Genomic DNA, 18,172 nt, shown 5'->3' on the forward strand with positions numbered 1-18,172 from the left:
TAAACTAAGCAAGATTTTTTTTGATGATTGCAATAATATTAAGATTTATATGGCAAAGAAAGAAAGCAAGAATTAAAAGTAAACTGTTATAAGATTCTAAAGATAGAGGGGGCTTTGGACTCCCGGACTGGAGACTTTATTATCAAGTAGCCATCTTGCTCTGGCTTAAAGAATGGATTACATTGAGAAACAAACGACTTCTTTATTTAGAGGGACATGATCTCCAACTAGGTTGGCACGCCTTTATATGGTACGAGAAAACTAAAGCACACAAATACTTTCAAAATCATGCCATAAGAAACGTATTGCTTTCAGAATGGGAGAGAATTAAACACAAAATGTACACAAAAATACCGGAGTGGCTTTCAACAATGGAAGCATTTGCGTACCCAAACTTAATTAACTATGACAAACTTGTTAGTTATAAAGATCTTTTGGACAAGGATGGAAAACTTAAAGACAGGCAAGCCCTTCAACACCAAGGTATTGACTTAACATGGACCAGGATAAACGTTTAGGTTTGTTCTATACTTTTTCTATATTTTAGTTATCCTAAAATATTTCTCGTCTGAGGTGAACTATTTTATGAAAATTTTTGTCTACTTTTGAACTAATTCTTTGAGATATTTAAAGACGATTCTACCTTCTACCTTCTTCTTGTTCATTTTCTTTGTTACTATCATACCCGTTTGAATTTTGGATATTCTATAGACTTAGAACACTGGCAAAAACTTTGGGATAAAAACATTAAATTTACTAAAGCAGCCTCATACAAAGAAAACTTAAATAAAATGTTTTACAGATGGCATATGACACCAGTTCGATTAGCGAAAATGTTTAAAAATGTATCGAATACTTGTTGGAAATGCAAACAAAAGCCAGGTACCTACTATCATGCCTGGTGGACATGCCCTAATGCAAAGAAATATTGGTTTAAGATTCATAGATGGATGGAAAAGATGATGAAAATACAGATAGAATTTAAACCGGAATTGTTTCTGCTAGGAATATTAGGACCTAATTATGGTAAAGAGAATGTTTATTTAATATTACATGTTTTAACAGCCGCAAGAATAGTATTTGCCCAATTCGGGAAAAATGAAAATCTACCATCTGATCAGATTATAATTACCAAAATTTTAGAATGTGCAGAAATGGATAGATTAACCTTGGAGATGAAAGAGAAAGAGGATTCAATTTATTTTAAAACCTGGGAAATTTTTTATCAATGGTTAGAAATACGACAGAATGACCTCTAGGTCAGTGATGGCGAACCTTTTAGAGACCGAGTGTCCAAAAACTGGCCCCGCCCCCACTCCATTCCCTGCCCCACCCCCATCCCGCCTGCCCACAAGGCCACTCACCACCTCTAGGGCCTGCCACAGATCGCCCAGGCAGCCCAGCAGCACCATGGCGGCCACGCCCTCTGCCCGTGCCCCGCAGCATCAACTGTGTGTGATGGGGTGTGAGGGCAGAGTCTTGTCTACACTGCCTGGCTGCCATGTCCTTGGCTGTGCTGCTCCATGTGGGCCACGCTTGGGGGTGACTCTCCTTCAGGGGGGCTGCTGGTGAGGAGGGGGTCGCAGGGGGAGGCAAGGCTGGGGCAACAGCACATGTGTTCAAAGAGAGGGCTCCGAGTGCCGCCTCTGGTACCCATGCCATAGGTTCGCCACCACTACTCTAGGTTAATAATAGCATTACTATTAGTGACTTTGAATACTAGTGGAGACAGAATTAGTTTATATTTTATTAATTAAGATTATTTATTTAAAGGAATTGTATTTACTTATTAATTCTTAATTAGATGATTATAGTTAACTCTATTCATTATAACTGTTTAGTATTATATAAACTATGTTTATTCAATATGTATATCCGGACAGTAGTTTGCTTGTTAAAGCATGAGATTATTGTTGGGGGTTACCCCTTTATTGTACCTTTCCCTAATTCTAATTCTAACCCTACCCTATCCTTAATTCCTTATTCCTACCCTTTCCCATATCCATATTTACCCTATCCTTTCCCTACCCTATAAAATCTAATAAAATATTTATTAAAAAAGGAATAGTGTTTATAAACATGTGAGACATAATTTCATAAATGAAACAATGTCCACATTTTTACAGTATTGTAAAGAAATATGTTTAAAATAATTTTCTGTGGACATAACTAAAGAAGAGTTAGTGCTATTTAGTAGTCATGATTTATATTATGGACAACATTTTGAAAAAAAAAGCTATTTAGTATAGCTTTTTGAGCATTAAATAAAAGGGGCTAATTAAAAATTGCAATTTATTATGTTGTTGAAATACTAAGGAATATTTTATTTATTATTTAATTTCTGTGTTCTTGTTTAGTAAACAAGAAACTTTAGTAAACAAGAAAATTTGTGTTTCTAATGCAAATTCGGTAGAAGATAGATAGATAGATAGATAGATAGATAGATAGATAGATAGATAGATAGATAGATAGATAGATAGATAGATAGATAGATAGATAGATAGATAGATGGAAGGACGGGCAGACAGACAGACAGACAGACAGATAAAGATGTGTAAGATGACACTGTTTGGTGATAGGATTTGTAACAAGCCAATCCCATCTTTCTTATAGAGTAGTATTTCTCAGCCTTATCAACTTTACGATTTGTGTATTTCAGAATCCAGAATCATCCAGCTAACCATTTTGTAAATCTAAAAATAAATTCATTTACATTCTCCCTCATACATGCAGGCGAACACACATTCAGCCTGGATTGAAACTGAGCACATCTCAGAAATGTATAATTGGGAGACATTTTGGAGATCTTATAGTCTACTTTTTTTTCAGTTGGGGAGGTCCCTCACTATAATGGGACAATTCTGGACCCTTCACAGGATTATTATTATGAAGAAAAAAATATGCAGGAGATGCTGCTTTGAGCTCTTGACAAAAAATATGATTGACTCAAATCAGGTAAATAAATATAATATATTAATGAATGCCAGGCAGTGGTGGAATTCAAATACCTGAACAAATACCTGAACACTTATTTGATGCAGGCCTGGGCCTCCATGGCCTAGAACGGACTTCCGGAAATGGCATCCATGCAATTCCAGCAGGCTGTTCTAGGCCTGGGTGGCCTCCTCCATGCCTCTCAGGTCTAGACTGGACTTTTGGAAGCCAGCCAGTTCTCTGAAAGCAGCAAAATTTAGCTACTGGTTCTACCGAACTGGTGCGAACTGGCTGAATTCCACCACTGATGCCAGGATTAATTCTGGGACATTTGGGTTTGTTTTATGATCCCAGATTAGTGGAGTTGGACAAAACAGAACAAGCTCTAAGAGCTAAAAGCACACAGGAGTATGTAGAAGCTTTGCTAACATGAGTTTTTCTTTGTTCTCAAACAAAAATCAGAGGCATTTGCAGTTGGGTAAAGAAAACCTCGTATTTATAATAGAAATTGAAAGGAATAAATGACATGTTGTCTTTATATCAGCATGTGTTTGCAATCCCTTCCCCACTTCCTTTGTTTTATTGCTTGGATAGCAGGTGTTTGTAGCATTCAAAACCATCTTTGTGAAATGTGCAAATTGGCTGGAAAGCAATAGGAAATGTCATGGTCATCCCTAAACCTAATTGATTTAATCAGATGACAGCAGCTTTTTTGAAGTGTGTGGAACTGTGCACCCATCATGGGTGAAGATTCCTGGTTGTTCTAACCATCTGAAAAAGAGATTTAGTACTGTGGAGCCGTCTGCTTCCCTAATTTCTTTGTAGATGCAAACATTATGAGGTGAAAAATTTAAAGATTCAGTTGCCAGACATTTCTTCAACATTTATATAACCATCCACGTTCAATTAAATGGAGAAAATGTCTTTTATTATTTATCATTCTTTTTAGCCATCTGCAGCTTCCTTGGCTTCCCATGTTTCAGTAACATTTCACACACACACACACACACACACACACACACACACACTTTCCTAGATGTAGATTTGAAAACTAAAATAAACTTGGTGTTAATTTTTCATAAACTGATTGAAATATTCCAGATGAATTATAGTCAATTTATTTATATTAGCCAAGTTATATTTGCAATTTAAACTCCTTGGCCTGCTTTTGCTACTAGAAACAAACCCTTTCTCCAGCTTACTCCTACTTTTGTCTGAGTTTTTCCTTATCATATAAGACATCAGTGTCCCTTTCTGTTGATTAGAATCATACTCCGCTATAATCAAGATGTTTGTGTATTCTGTAGCAGAAAGGCTGATGGCAGCCACTTTGGCCTAAAATGATTAAGGTAAGTGCCAAAACATTACTAAGGAAAATGTCAGAAAACTTAAAATTCCTTAAGAATCAGAAAGAAAACCAGAAGTTTCATTCAGAACGGAAGAAAGCTTCATTAGAAAACTAATGTATTTTCTCCATAGATTATTAATAGTAAGATATATTTAATCTCCTTATTGTTTGAAATAATATTTAATGAAATATGGTTGAAAATTATAATAAAAATTCTGTCAATAGCTTGATATACAGATGGGTATATTACTTCAAGACAAAACTATCTTATCTTATTTTACATTAAAGAATGATATAAATAGTCCCTTAGGTACTAGACAGTTGAGCAAAAGAGGTAAGTCATGCTAGTTAACAGAGACTGTAATTGTCTTGGGATATTTCTGTTGATCTGGGAAATTCAGGTTATAAAAATACACCTATGGCTTTGTAAACACCCTTTTGTGATGAAAATAAGAAGTTGTTTTCTTAATAAGAATACCAGTGCAGCAAACTGAAATGTAGTTTCATACGCAAATGTGAAAGTGACTTTGCATCCATAACCTCTTAATTGCCTTGAGACGTGCAAGACAAGATGCATTAAAACAATTTAACAATATTCTAAGGTTGCATAGAAGCAGCTGTGATGGCTTGGCTCTCCTGGGAAAATCACACCTGCTGACACAAATGCTGTATCAATTTAGCCAAGAGGGTGGCATATCAAGAAACAAAATAAAAATAAAAATACAGGTCATTCTCTGAACACTTGCATTCTTTTTAATAACTAAATAAACAAACAAACAAACAGATTAAATGAAAACAATCTATGTTTGAAGTAGAAGAGGAGCTGCTTATAGAATGACAATGTGCTAGAAAAATATCCACCTGGAACTTTCTTGAAAAAGGAATAGACAGCTTGAGAACATGAAAACATGTCTTCAGCAAGTTGCATGAAGATTTCTCTTGATCATGGTGCATCTGTGTACCAAATAGTGCATTAGCAGTTTCTGAAATATCAGCCATGCAAACAGTGCAAACAAGTCTTCAAGGTGACTTACACTAAAAACCACACACAAATACAGTAACAATTTGGCTATTCAGGATGAATAGCATGGAAGCCTACAAGTAGTATCAGGACTAAGCATTATAGGGTGTTCTCTTGTTTTTTTTCTATACAAAATAAACAAAGAGTAATTAGCAACTTTATTCTCTAGGGATGTTTATATATATTGAATTACAGGGAGAGCATATTATATTTTGTTTACTTAACCCAGGCAAAATGAAACAGAAATATACATGCAATGTATACAGTTTCTATTTTTGGGCAAGCACTTCTGTGTAAGGAGAAAACAATATTGTAGTTTCACTGATTTTAGTGAGAGAATAATATTCAGTGCATGCTTTTAGGTTGTTTAGGTTCACAGAAAGTCATAATATCTGCTTCTAGCATTTGTAGTTTTGATAGTCCTGGAGTTTTTCCAGGGTTTCAGTGACCAGAAGTGCCAAAACAGTTTATACCCTTGATTAAGCCATCCTGAGTGTAATTTAAATATCTTTGAAAGAGAACAAGTTCCAGATCTGCATTAAAGCAATTGATTAGGAAGGGGATAACTATTATCTGAAAATGATACAGGATTGTACGGGGTAGTTCTCAAGTCTTTTTCAAGCTTTTTGGCTATAATTTATCTTTGGTCTCCATACAAATTGGATCTTTGTGCATATAGATTATATGTTCTAAAATGAGACCAGGTGTACAAAGATGTATATATATAAGGGCTCTCTCATGCATTAGATTCTCTCTTGGGTGGAAGTGTGCTTTTCATTTACATTTTCAGGCATCTACGACCCATTCTCACAATAGGTCAATGCACAGATAGCAGGACCCAATGCCAGGGAACAGATCTGTGGCACACCAAGATGAATAGAATAGAATAGAATAGAATAGAATAGAATAGAATAGAGCTGGAAGGGACTTTCAAGGTCTTCTAGTCCAGCCCCCCGCCTAAGCAGGAAAACCTATACCATTTCAGAGAAGTGACTGTCCAGTCTCTTCTTAAAAATCTCCAGTGATGGAGCACCCACGATTTCTGAAGGTAAGTTGTTCCACTAGTTAATTGTCCTCACTGTTATGAAGCTTCTCTTTAATTCAAGGTTGCTTCTCTCCTTGATCAGTTTCCAACCATTGTTTCTTGTCCTGCCCTCTGGTGCTTTGGAGAATAATTTGATTCCCTCTTCTTTGTGGCAGCCTCTCAAATACTGAAATACTGCTATCATGTCACCCCTATTTCTTCTTTCTATACACTAGCCAAACCCAAGTCCTGCAGCCGTTTTTCAAATGTTTTAGTCTCCAGACCTTGGATCATCTTAGTTGCTCTTCTCTGAACTTTTTCTAAGGTGTCTTTTTTGTAGCATGGTGACCAAAATTGGTTGCAGTATTCCAGGTGTGGTCTTACTAGGGTTTTATAGAGTGGTACTAATACTTCGTGTGATCTTGATTCTATGCCTGTTTATACAACCCAGGATTGTATTAGCTTTTTTGGCTGCTGCTGCACATTGCTGGCTCATGTAGGACTCCAAGGTCCCTCTCACAATTATTGTTTTTGAGCCAGGTCTCACCTAATCTGTACTTATATCTTTGATTTTGCCTAAATGTAAAACTTTGCTTTTCTCCACATTAAAACTATTTTTGTTGGATAGGGCCCATTGTTCCAGTCAACATCTTTTTTAATCCTGAGCTTGTCTTCTGGGGTGCTGGCTATTCCTGCCAGTTTAGTGTCATCTGTAAATTTGATGAGTTCCCCTTCTAAAATGATAACATTTTAAAAAAATAATTATACAGATTGAATATAATCCTGAGTATTTTAATTCAGACTAAATCTGACTGAAGGATAAATGCAACATAGTTTGTTTGGCCACAATATTTGTAATAACAATTGATTTACATACTACTAGTGGCACTGGATGAACAATATCATAATGAAATATTTTATTATGATTGCTTTAACAATTATGCATTTAATAATAATTACTATAATTATTTAATTATTGTGATGAATATTAATGTTTTTCCTCCCTAATCTAATTACCTGGGTGTCTAATAAAGCACTGTATGTATGTATGTATGTATGTATTCATTCATTCGTTTATTTATTTATTTATTTATTTAATTTTGGGCCAAGTTGTGGTTGTAAGTTGAGGACTATCTGTATACATATTTTTTGTTATTTGAATATTATAAGTTCTATTTGCATTTTGGTTTTTGACAGAAGTGGCAAATATTAACATGGATATCAGAAGTAGAATTTTAGGATAGTTAGAAGAGAGAAGTTGGACGTATGAAAGAGACATATAGTAGTCCTTTGATGTGGCTTGAGGAAGGTTTCATTTACTTTTTGACATAGAGAATGGTATCAGCAAGTTGATAAATGAAATAATATTTGTGAAAATATTCCTTAATTATGACATCACATGACTTAATTTATTTGTTTGTTTTTTAAACATCATTTGGCTATCATCACCAGAAACCCTTAATTATTTCCCTTTACATAGTTCTCTACTTATAAGAAAATCAAATTGTGCTAACTGAAAGAAATCATCTCTGCCCAGACATAGATAAAAGTCTTAGAAAACCTAGTGGCATGTGGCTATGATTCTTCCTTGGAGGTCTTTCAAATGAAAGGATTTTGCACAAGCATTCTGTGTGCCTCAACATACTTATGCTGACCATATGATTATAGAAGCCTCTTCAGAGAAGGCTGGTTCTCTCAGCTAGGAAACTCAGATGACCCCTGTCTCCTAGATTCAGACATGAGTGGGCAGGGGAAACCTTTACCTTTGTCTTTAGAGAATAAGTATCTGAATTCTAATATTTGATATTATTTTTCTGTTCAGAATTTTAAGTTTTGTCCATGCCCTACTTTCGCTGCTGTGAAAGTTCTAAAAGTTGAGAATACATTATACAAAACAGAAACATTAAAGTCCATATCTTTGTTATCTGCGTCACCACTGTCAGATCCCAAAATATAATTAATTAGGTTGATTCAAGAGAAAATGTAATGAAATTCCCACCCATTCCCATTCCCATTATTTGCAGTGGGAGGATTATTTCATAACATATTAAAACAAGAATGGGAAAGGAGGGCATCAGTTATTTTTGCTCTAGTTTCAATTCTAATAGTCTGTCAATAGCATAAGACCTAAGAAAATTCCAAAAGCCAGAAGTTCTCACTCATTATTCATACAACACTATTTAAATAAACTGTTTTGTTTGTTTTGGGACTGCAGCTGAGAATATTCAATGTTGTGATATTTGCACGGTCAAAGCTATTGGGATATGATTTACTCAGTAGACCTTATCTGATTTCTTCCTTTGCTCATTGGCAGTTTCATTAACCTTAAGTATCTCAAGTTGTTCAAAGCTGAAGCATTCTACTTTCAAAACTTCAGGTTGTTTCCTCCCCATCACACACAGCCACTGCCCAACATAATTGTTTTTTATAGTTTCAGTAAATATTAACACATTGGGGAAAAGGTGGATCGGGAGAGGCTAGATTTCAGCACCTGGCATAACAAAGCTCTCAAAATAAATGCCCTACTGTACATATCAACCATGCAGTCAGATGAATAATGGATGAGGTAAGGTCATGTATTTCCTTCTGGATTATATGAGTAGGTGAAGACATTATAAGCTTGCTTTAATTGCTATGTAAACACAGCCTGGTGAAAGCAAGTTGACAAGCTTTTGAGAAAGTGATGATGGGATATATAGGTTGCTCTCAAAAGCCTGTTTATTTCACTGTCAAGACTTCCTTACAAAATCTTCTCTAGCTGATGTATATTCATTTTTGCAGTTTCTGACATAAAGTTCTTCATGGTGACCTAATCCAAATAAACTGATCCTATATCCTAGCAGCAACTTTCACATGTGGGATTTGAATCCTCCAAAGCTAAATAAAACTGTAGAATATACACTATCACATGGGTGTTGGTGAGGGAGAGGTAAGAAAAACTCAAGCTGATGGTTGCCGTCTTGACATTTTTTGTGTGTTTTCACCCCCTGTATATGTTGGCACCATTTCAAATGGAAATAATTCCTGATAGATCTTTATTATTTTAGTTTGTATGTCCATGTTTTATCATGTTTAATTATCTAAATTTTATTACTCTTTTATAGTAATAAAGCATTGATTTTACTTATTGGTTAAGCAATTGCATTCTTGCAATTCATGCTACCTTACATACTTTAAATATGGTCTAGGACTCTATTCTTACTTGGTATTTTAGCTTTCCTTCTTTCATATTCTATGTTTATAAATTTGTCAGCTACTTATTATTCCTACATTTTATTGTTCCTTAATAATTTTATGTATTCTGCCTTTTTAATAGAGATTCACATCTTCGGGGCTGGCTCCCTCCTCCTCTTCCTCCTCCTCCTCCTCCCTACAGTTCAAAAACAACAGAAAATAAAAGTGGACACAATGGCCTTTTAAAAGTAGAGTAGAGAATATGGTAGGAGATTTCTCCAGGGAAAAGATAAATTCTTTAACCATTTATCAAGTAAGATTTCCCTTTCAATACTATGATTGTATCACTCTTGAAGATGTCCCATGAAATGCATTTTCATAGTTTACAAGGACTAGAGATTCTTCTATAGTACAAGAAAGAATTTGGCCCCCTTGTATTTTAATACATAAAATAGCTCTTCATTTCTGAAGATTTCTTAGGAATGCTTTTCCCCTTTGAAAGAAAATTAAAGATAAATTCTATTCCATAAAAATGAATAAAAAGCGATATAAAAATAATGCAGAGAATTTTTCTGCTCAATAGTACAAGTGCAGTGTCCCTGTGGGAGGGTGCTGGAAGGGACAAAATCTGCAAGATGATGGACCTGATAGTATGATCAACCCCACCCTTTTGTATATACATATCATATTGTGCAAGTATGAAAAGAGTAGAATTTGGATCACAGCCCTACACCTGCCGTACAGAAGATTTTGAACTCTCCTGTGGCTGTCAGTGAGTTGAAGATTGTGTCTCTTCGATCTATAGACAATTGTTAGCAAGAATAAGTTTTTTAATGTTTGAAAATCAAATATACTGGTGGGAGAATAAAAATTAAATGCAAAAGACTGCGGGTTATAGAAGAATTTCAGAGTTAAGAACAAAAAGAATTTGGAAATGAATGATTTGGCAATATAAAACTGGGTCTTTCAGCCTTGGAGTGACTCCTACAAAAACAAAACAAAACTAACTAACTAAAAAAATTTCTGGGGAGAAAATTCAAAGAGAAGCAAAGAGCCATTTTTTTTTTACTCAGCAATAATCTGAGTAAATGATAATCAACATTTATAAAATATTTAGAAATTGTTAGAGAAAAAAAGTCATTTAAATAATAGAACATTAATAATTTTTAAATATACAAACATCAGTGTATGGAAACCATACAATGATTTATAACAAGATAATGAAAAGAAAAATAAAGAGAAAACAAAAGGGATTTGACTGGCAATGTAGAGAGCTTTGATCTAAAAAACCCCCCTGATGTTTGTATCCCAGTGTATTTTATCATAGACAGTGATAAATGGGTACTGCAGTTTCTTTTTCTGGATCCAAGCTCCTTATCTTAACTATTCCTTGACAAAGGAATAGAGAATCTTTGTTTCTATGCTTGCTGATATATCTTGTGGGTGCAGGAGACCGGCTGGGGCAAATGAGATAAACACTTTATTTGGGCAGTTAGCTTTGTGGAGGTGCACAGGTCCAGGTTTTTGAGCGGTATTATTTTGCCAAGTCTTCCTTGCATAATTCCCACTCATTGTGTCCGTAGTTTTTTTTTCAAACTAGGGCAACCTAGTACTAGTAGTTTTCCTAATGATAAATTTTATCTAGGTGTATGAGAGCAAGTTCCTCATTCAGAACTGTTATTTTGTTTATCTAGCCTGCAAAGATAACATTTATTTGAATGCAGATATTGTATTTTGAAGTTATGGCTTAATTTTGTTTCTAAATTAGAAGTTATAATTCTGTTTACATTCACATATCCATAAAAATTGCAAACAGACTAACTGAAAGAAAAAAATATATCACAGGTATCTGAATAATAAGTGTTTTTAATTTTCTCGGGGACATAATTTAAAATCACAACTAGCAATTAACTAGCAATTCTAGCAATCACAATTTTTAGGATAGAGATTTAAGCTATGGCAAAATGGAAATTATTGTTTGAGGTGACAAAACATGACTTTCAAATAGTTGGCCAATAAAGAAAGATGGTGGCAATAAAAATAAAATATACTTAGTAACCAATACAGGAAATTCTTCTCTATACAGAAATATTTGATGGCCTAATTACCACAGAATTCCATTATAGTCATAACATTTGAAATAAAATAGTTATTTCATTCTTTTAATGCACCAGTTATATTTGAATGATGCATGTCATTCACAAAATAGTATATTTAGTCTTCTTTTAAATTAGTATATTTTAGCTTTTAACTTTGACACAAAGCTAAAATTTCTTCCTTTGCCATTCTTAACATTTCATAACAATGGCTTGATTACTCATAAAAATAGGACATCAATTTTATTTTTATAATTATTAATATTATTCTGGATATTCTGAAAAGAATTATTTACTACTTAGCATGGAATAATGATATAGATGCTATACATTCAAAATATTCATCAAAGCACCAACTTATCTGAAATATTATAAAATCAAATACATACCTGTTTTGGTTTGCTATCCAGTTATTTTGTGTACAAATATGTTAGTTAGTTGAAAAGTATCCTACAATTTATTAATTATTCATTTTTATGCTGGTGAAACAATCATATTTATTTCTGAAAAATGTATTGGAGAAATATTTCCTTTTTATAGTTTAATCCAGCTTTCAGATTATTATCTTGATTGAAGAACATATGCAAGGGGTTTATTCTGATATAGTTACTAGATCTATATTTCTTAAAAATGAAAATGATGTCACAGAATGGCATAAATAAAAACATCATACTTGAGTAAAATATTAAAGTTCAAAGACTGTCTAAATATTATATATATCATTCTGCTTTTATTCTTTTGTGAATAAAACAGCATCACTCTTCTTTATTTGTATTCTATTGGTATGGATAAATTCATTATAATTTCATGCAGCAGAGAAAAGATAAGTTTTGAAGTTAAGAACAGATTGATCTAATTCATAATAGCATGTACATGGGAATGCATTAGTTTTGAAGACTGCAAGCAAGGTAACCCCCTCATATCTTTAATCTTCTTATAAATATTTTAAATACATACTTTTTATCAAGTATAGAAAAATAGTATATACATATATAATTTTTTTCTGATAAAGAGGTCTCATTTATATAACAAAGAACGTGCAATAATTAACCACTCCCTATCAGATCTATTTGGTTGATTGTCAAGGAGATGACATGCAGTGATAACTGTCTTTCAGCCTTTACAGCTCTGACATAAATACCAGCAAGAGTCTCAATCACCTGAAGGGAAATAGGTATTATCTAGAAGCAACAATCAAGCACTAAAGAAAGAAAAATAAAATGGATAAAACAAAAAACAACAACCCTTCACTTCACACAGCAGTGTCTTCCTGTTTCAAAGCTCCCTAGTCCTAGCTGTCCAAATTCTTTGGTTCCAAGGAGCAGTGAAGAATGACAAAAATCTCTGGAGTAATTGCACATAAAAAAAATTTCAGTGTGCTTTTGAAATTTAAAAATCATTCATTTCAGCCTCTGCTTTTCTTCTAGTCTTCTAACCATGTGAAGTTTCATGTTTTGGGTTTCCATGATCATCTAACAAAAGGCAAATTGTCATGCAGTACTGGATGATCCTACAAACATGGGACTTACTTGAAATATTACTCAAGCAGTCCCATTATGCATTTATAGCTTTGCTGTCTCTAATGTCCTCTGTGCTGGTCTTAACATCTTCTGAAGTCTGTCCAAGTGTTGTTCCTGTTGTTCCTTCCAAGTCCCAAGATCCTGGCAGATTTTCAAGGCTTAATGAACTAACTCCCTGACTAAAGCTGCCTTCCTCAGATCTACTGGGCAACACAAGGTGTAAGGATGTCTCAGATGAAGAGCAGATAGATGATGACAGGGTTGCTGAAATAGATTGGAGAGGAGTCAAAGTAGTGTCTGAATGGGGAGAAGTGCAGCCTACAAACTGCAAATTATCTTTTTGGATAACATGGCAATGGGAAGGTGAATATTCAAAGCCTGAAGTACAATAAAATTCACCATCTGTAGAATTTTGTACATGGGATTCATTTCTTTGTGGGCTGCTACTAACAGAGGTTGGGTCCATGTTCCAAATTCCTACAATGGTGTTGGAATGGCAGAGCTGTGCTTTGGTGCAAGTAACCTTTGGTTTTGGTACCTGCTTATGCATACAAGGTTGGTGTGTAGTCCGTGTCATTCTTCTTTCTAAGTTTTCCATGGTGGGGCTTGTTGCTGGGCCATGAATTGCACAGAACTCTGGTGATTGTTGGGTCATCAATAGGTTTTCCAGGAGATGTGTAACACTCTTCATGTCTTTTCTTAATTGAGAAACCTCTTGGGTCAAAGCAGTGACCTAGAATGTCATAAATTTATTTAATCAATCAATCAATCAATCATTCATTGATACACACACACACACACACACACGCACACACACACACAGAGATATCATAAGAAAAGAAGGGAAACTCAGTCATAAAGACATTCCTAATACAAAAAAATATATAGGATCCAAAATGCTATTTCAAGATCAACTACTTCTGTGGTGCCAGTTTTCAAGTTAATCTCTATTCAGGAACCTGGCAGCTTTAGTATCAAATGTGTGATAAGATCAAAAAGAATGGTCAAGGCTAATCCTGGTCCCTTGAATCTCTTGATTATGAAGTCTAATTATGTTCCTGGCCTTATAAATTAAGCCTCTTTTATGCATATAGCATTTCTCCCATTGGGTTAGTCTGGACTGAGCACAGCTACTATCCTTGTAGAGGATTTTTTTTACAAATAGAGGAGTTGACTCCTTCAGATTGACAATGGACACATTGACAATACCCTTTGTTAATGAGGAGCATAACTAAAAAGACCCATTTTATTTTTTCTTGTCTGAATATGATGTTAGTCAATGTTATACTTGACAAATTAGAAACAAAGCAAGATTTTCTGGGTTTTTTTTAGTGAACGTGACTGAAAGATTGCTATGTAGGATTTGTTTATTGTTTATTATGTTGATAATGAAAGTATATATTGTGGTACAAAAGGTTTCCATGTGCATGTGAAAAATTTTATTTTTATGTATCTGGAAAGACTATATCAGCAGATAGCAGCAACTGACCATTCTTGTCTGGCTGAAACTAAGTAGGGTTAGCATGGTTAGTATGTCAAGGGTGTAGACAAGGATCTCCCTCACTATTTTAAATCAAGATGGTGGTTGTGATTGAATCCTCATCTCTTTTTACATGTGTCAAAACCTGTAAAAAGGGGTAAGGTTTCAATTGTGCAGTTGCAACCATTATGTTGACGTTTTCTGGCACCCCTTTCCCTTTATGAATGTCTTGATTGTAAAATAGTTTGGGATATATTATATTCTAGAGAAGACATTGGCAAGCCACTTCTGTACTACTGTCCAGGAAACAACATGGTTATCCTCATGAAGTAATTGAGGATCCTCATGAAGTAATTGAGGATTGAACAAAACTCAGAAATATAATTTGTACATTTGACTTTTTGTTTATAATGGTATTTAATATGACATAAAGGAATATGATGGAAAGGCAAATTTGCCAGACTATGGTTGAGGAACTGTTTTATTATAAAATAACACCAATTATATTTGGTTCAGTAAAATTATATTTTATTTCACCTTGATCTGACTTACAGTTCTCTAGTTTGGGGGGGCTGTTGTCTTACCAGTATGTGAAATATTGTTATGTTTTATGTTCCTTTTTCTGGACTGTTGGGTTTCTATTGGGGGATGGAAAACTGAACTAAAGAAACCTTGTTATGAATCTTTGAAGTTGTTGAAATGGCAGTTCAGACTGATTCAAACTACATGCAACCTTTCAATTGAAAATGTGTAATAATATTTCTATATTTTCTTTTACAAACAATTTATTATCCATTCTATTATCCCAGGATATTGAATGAGTTGAAAGGTTTTGTGAGATATTGTATCCTAATATTTTTGTAACTCTGTAACTTTTAAATCTATATTTTTATATTATAACTTCATTTTTCTATATTATAACTTCAAAGAATCTGAAGAAGTGTCTTTGATTTTGTATATGGACAAGGGATCATGCTGCAATAAGCTTTGTGTAGACTTTAAGATGATTTGGAAAGGTTTAGAACAATTTGCTGTGGCCAACTTGCCCTGGCTGACTAACCCTGGCTGATTCACTGCAGCCAACTTGCCGTAGGACAACTTACTGCGGAACAATTCAGCACAGGATAAATCAAAAGAGGGACAAACGAATTGCAGCAGGCCTTGTCTTGCTTTACGCTAAGGCCCACTGCAATTCACTTGTCTCTCTCTTGAGTTATTTCTGTGTGGGATTTTCCTGCGGCGAGTTGACCTGCAACGAATTGTCTGCAGAGTTGCCCCATTCCGGATTTGAAAACTGTGCTTCAGAACAGCAGGAATAATTAATGTTGCCCTTCCTATTTCTGAGTTCCATGAAAATGAAAGAAAGATGCGGCTAGTTTAACAGTCAATTTAAAGAGGTGAACACATAAAGTAGTCATTCTTCAGGGTTATGAGGAAGCTTGAAAAAAATACCTTTTGCTTTAATCAGTAGCAATGAGATGCTACAATTCTTTTGCATTGCATATGTATGTATGTATGTATGTATGTATGTAGGTAGGTAGGTAGGTAGGTATGTATGTATGTAATTTATTGACCATCCATCTTATCACAAGGTAAGTCTGGGCAGTTTATAATATTAAAAGGATAAAACTATACAAAACCTATACACATAAAAATACAAATAAAATGCTATAAAATATATTTTATATTCATGGTACTGCTATTTTAAATATCTTTTTAAAACCTGGGCCTATGTGGATGTTGTTGTTCCCTGCCTTTTTCAATGACCTTAGCTTATTGGTTATTGATTGCTATTAGCAGCTTTTTTCCTTATCATGTACACAATGAATAATAACTGGATATAGGGAAGAAAGCTTCAATGATCAGTTATGTGACTCTCAAGTTAAGAAGTTTTTAAAATCTCCAGAATGCTCACCAGTTCCCAAAAGATTAATTATAATTCATCTTTTTGAGGCTAGGAACATTTTGGAGATTTTTCCAGTGAATCATAGAAAATAGATCCAGTTCCAGGCTAAGAGAATATATTCTGAAGAAACTTATAATATATCTAAACTGTTTACTCTAGATCATTGTAATTTTTAAACAAATCTTTACTGGATTAAAAACTAATATTTTAAAAAGAAATACAGATAATTTTAAAATGTTTTTTTTAAGGAAAAAGGGCATGTTAAGAAAAATCTTCCTTGTGCAATTCTATTTATTCACAAAATCCTAATATTTTCATTATGACTGTATTGATTAGCATTTATGTTCCTGAGGTTTTGATACATCTTACAGTGAAATCTGTATGGATGTATCTGAAAATAAGCCAAAAAGAGTTTAATGTGATAAACTTCTAGGTATTATATTGTAAAACTGCAGCCTTAATCCTATCATATGAAAAAAATAAAACCTTTTTGGCTGTTGAATACATGCTCATTCCTACTACGGTAAGAAATTAATGCAGATATATTTCATTTCCCCCCCTCCCAAAAAAGCTGCTATTTATGAAATCTTAGAGTATGGCTAATCTTTACAATGTTATCAGAATGTACAGAATAATTTCAATGAAATACAAAAATACACCTTACCTCATTATTAACCTTGTTGATCTGTTGTTTTGTTTCTTCTGCTTTGATAACTAACACAGCAGCACAAAGTTCATCGTCTGTAATCACAACAATACATAATGTATAAGCTTAATATTGTTTCCTGGTTTTCTCATAATCAGAGAGACAACTTTGTACCAACTATATAAAAATTAGCACTCAAAACTAAATGCATTCCCAACAACTTGTAATTTGATAAAGATAGGAGAGATCATGGTGATCACTTAGATTCAAAAATATGAAATCTTTTTTGAGCTGGGAGTTGAACTTTCAATAATAATAATAATAAAGTTGTAAGGGACCTTGGAGGTCATCGAGTCCAACCCCCTGCTCAGGCAGGAACCCTATAGCATTTCAAACAAATGGCTGTCCAGTCTCTTCTTAAAAACTTCCAGTGTTGGAGCATTCACCACTTCTGGAGGCAGGTTGTTCCACTGGTTAATTGTTCTAACTGTCAGGAAGTTTTTCCTTAGTTCTAAGTTGCTTCTCTCCTTGATCAGTTTCCATCCGTTGCTTCTCATCCTGCCTTCAGGCGCCTTGGAGAATAGCTTGACTCCCTCTTCTTTGTGGCAGCCCCTGAGATATTGGAACACTGCTATCATGTCCCCCCTCGTCCTTCTCTTCGTTAAACTAGACATACCCAATTCCAGCAACCGTTCCTTATGTTTTAGACTCCAGTCCCCTAATCATCTTTGTTGCTCTTCTCTGTACTCTTTCTAGAGTCTCAGCATCTTTTTTACATTGTGGTGACCAAAACTGGATGCAGTATTCAAAGTGTGGCCTTACTAAGGAATTGTAAAGTGGTATTAATACTTCACGTGATCTTGATTCTATCCCTCTTTTAATGCAGCCCAGCACTGTGTTGGCTTTTTTGGCAGCTGCAGCACACTGCTGGCTCATATTTAAGTGATTGTCCACTAGGACTCCGAGATCCCTCTCACAGTTACTACTATTGAGCAAGGTACCCCCTATACTATACCTGTATAT

At 34.5% G+C, this 18,172-nt stretch overlaps 1 protein-coding gene across 1 annotated transcript in view; it reads right to left on the reverse strand.

Moving 5' to 3' along the window:
- Positions 1-13,151: 13,151 nt before the first annotated feature.
- KCNH8 (potassium voltage-gated channel subfamily H member 8) overlaps positions 13,152-18,172 on the reverse strand; it is a 189,003-nt gene continuing 183,982 nt past the window's right edge. Inside the window, exons 15-16 of the mRNA XM_015810734.1 lie at positions 17,168-17,244; positions 13,152-13,850 (exon numbers count right to left, since the gene is read on the reverse strand). Of these exons, the coding sequence (XP_015666220.1) occupies positions 13,152-13,850; positions 17,168-17,244 (776 nt within the window). The remainder of the gene's footprint in view (positions 13,851-17,167; positions 17,245-18,172) is intronic.

This window comes from Protobothrops mucrosquamatus, unplaced genomic scaffold, assembly GCF_001527695.2.
Source record: "Protobothrops mucrosquamatus isolate PMUCROS unplaced genomic scaffold, P.Mucros_1.0 scaffold18, whole genome shotgun sequence".
Lineage (NCBI taxonomy): Eukaryota > Metazoa > Chordata > Lepidosauria > Squamata > Viperidae > Protobothrops > Protobothrops mucrosquamatus.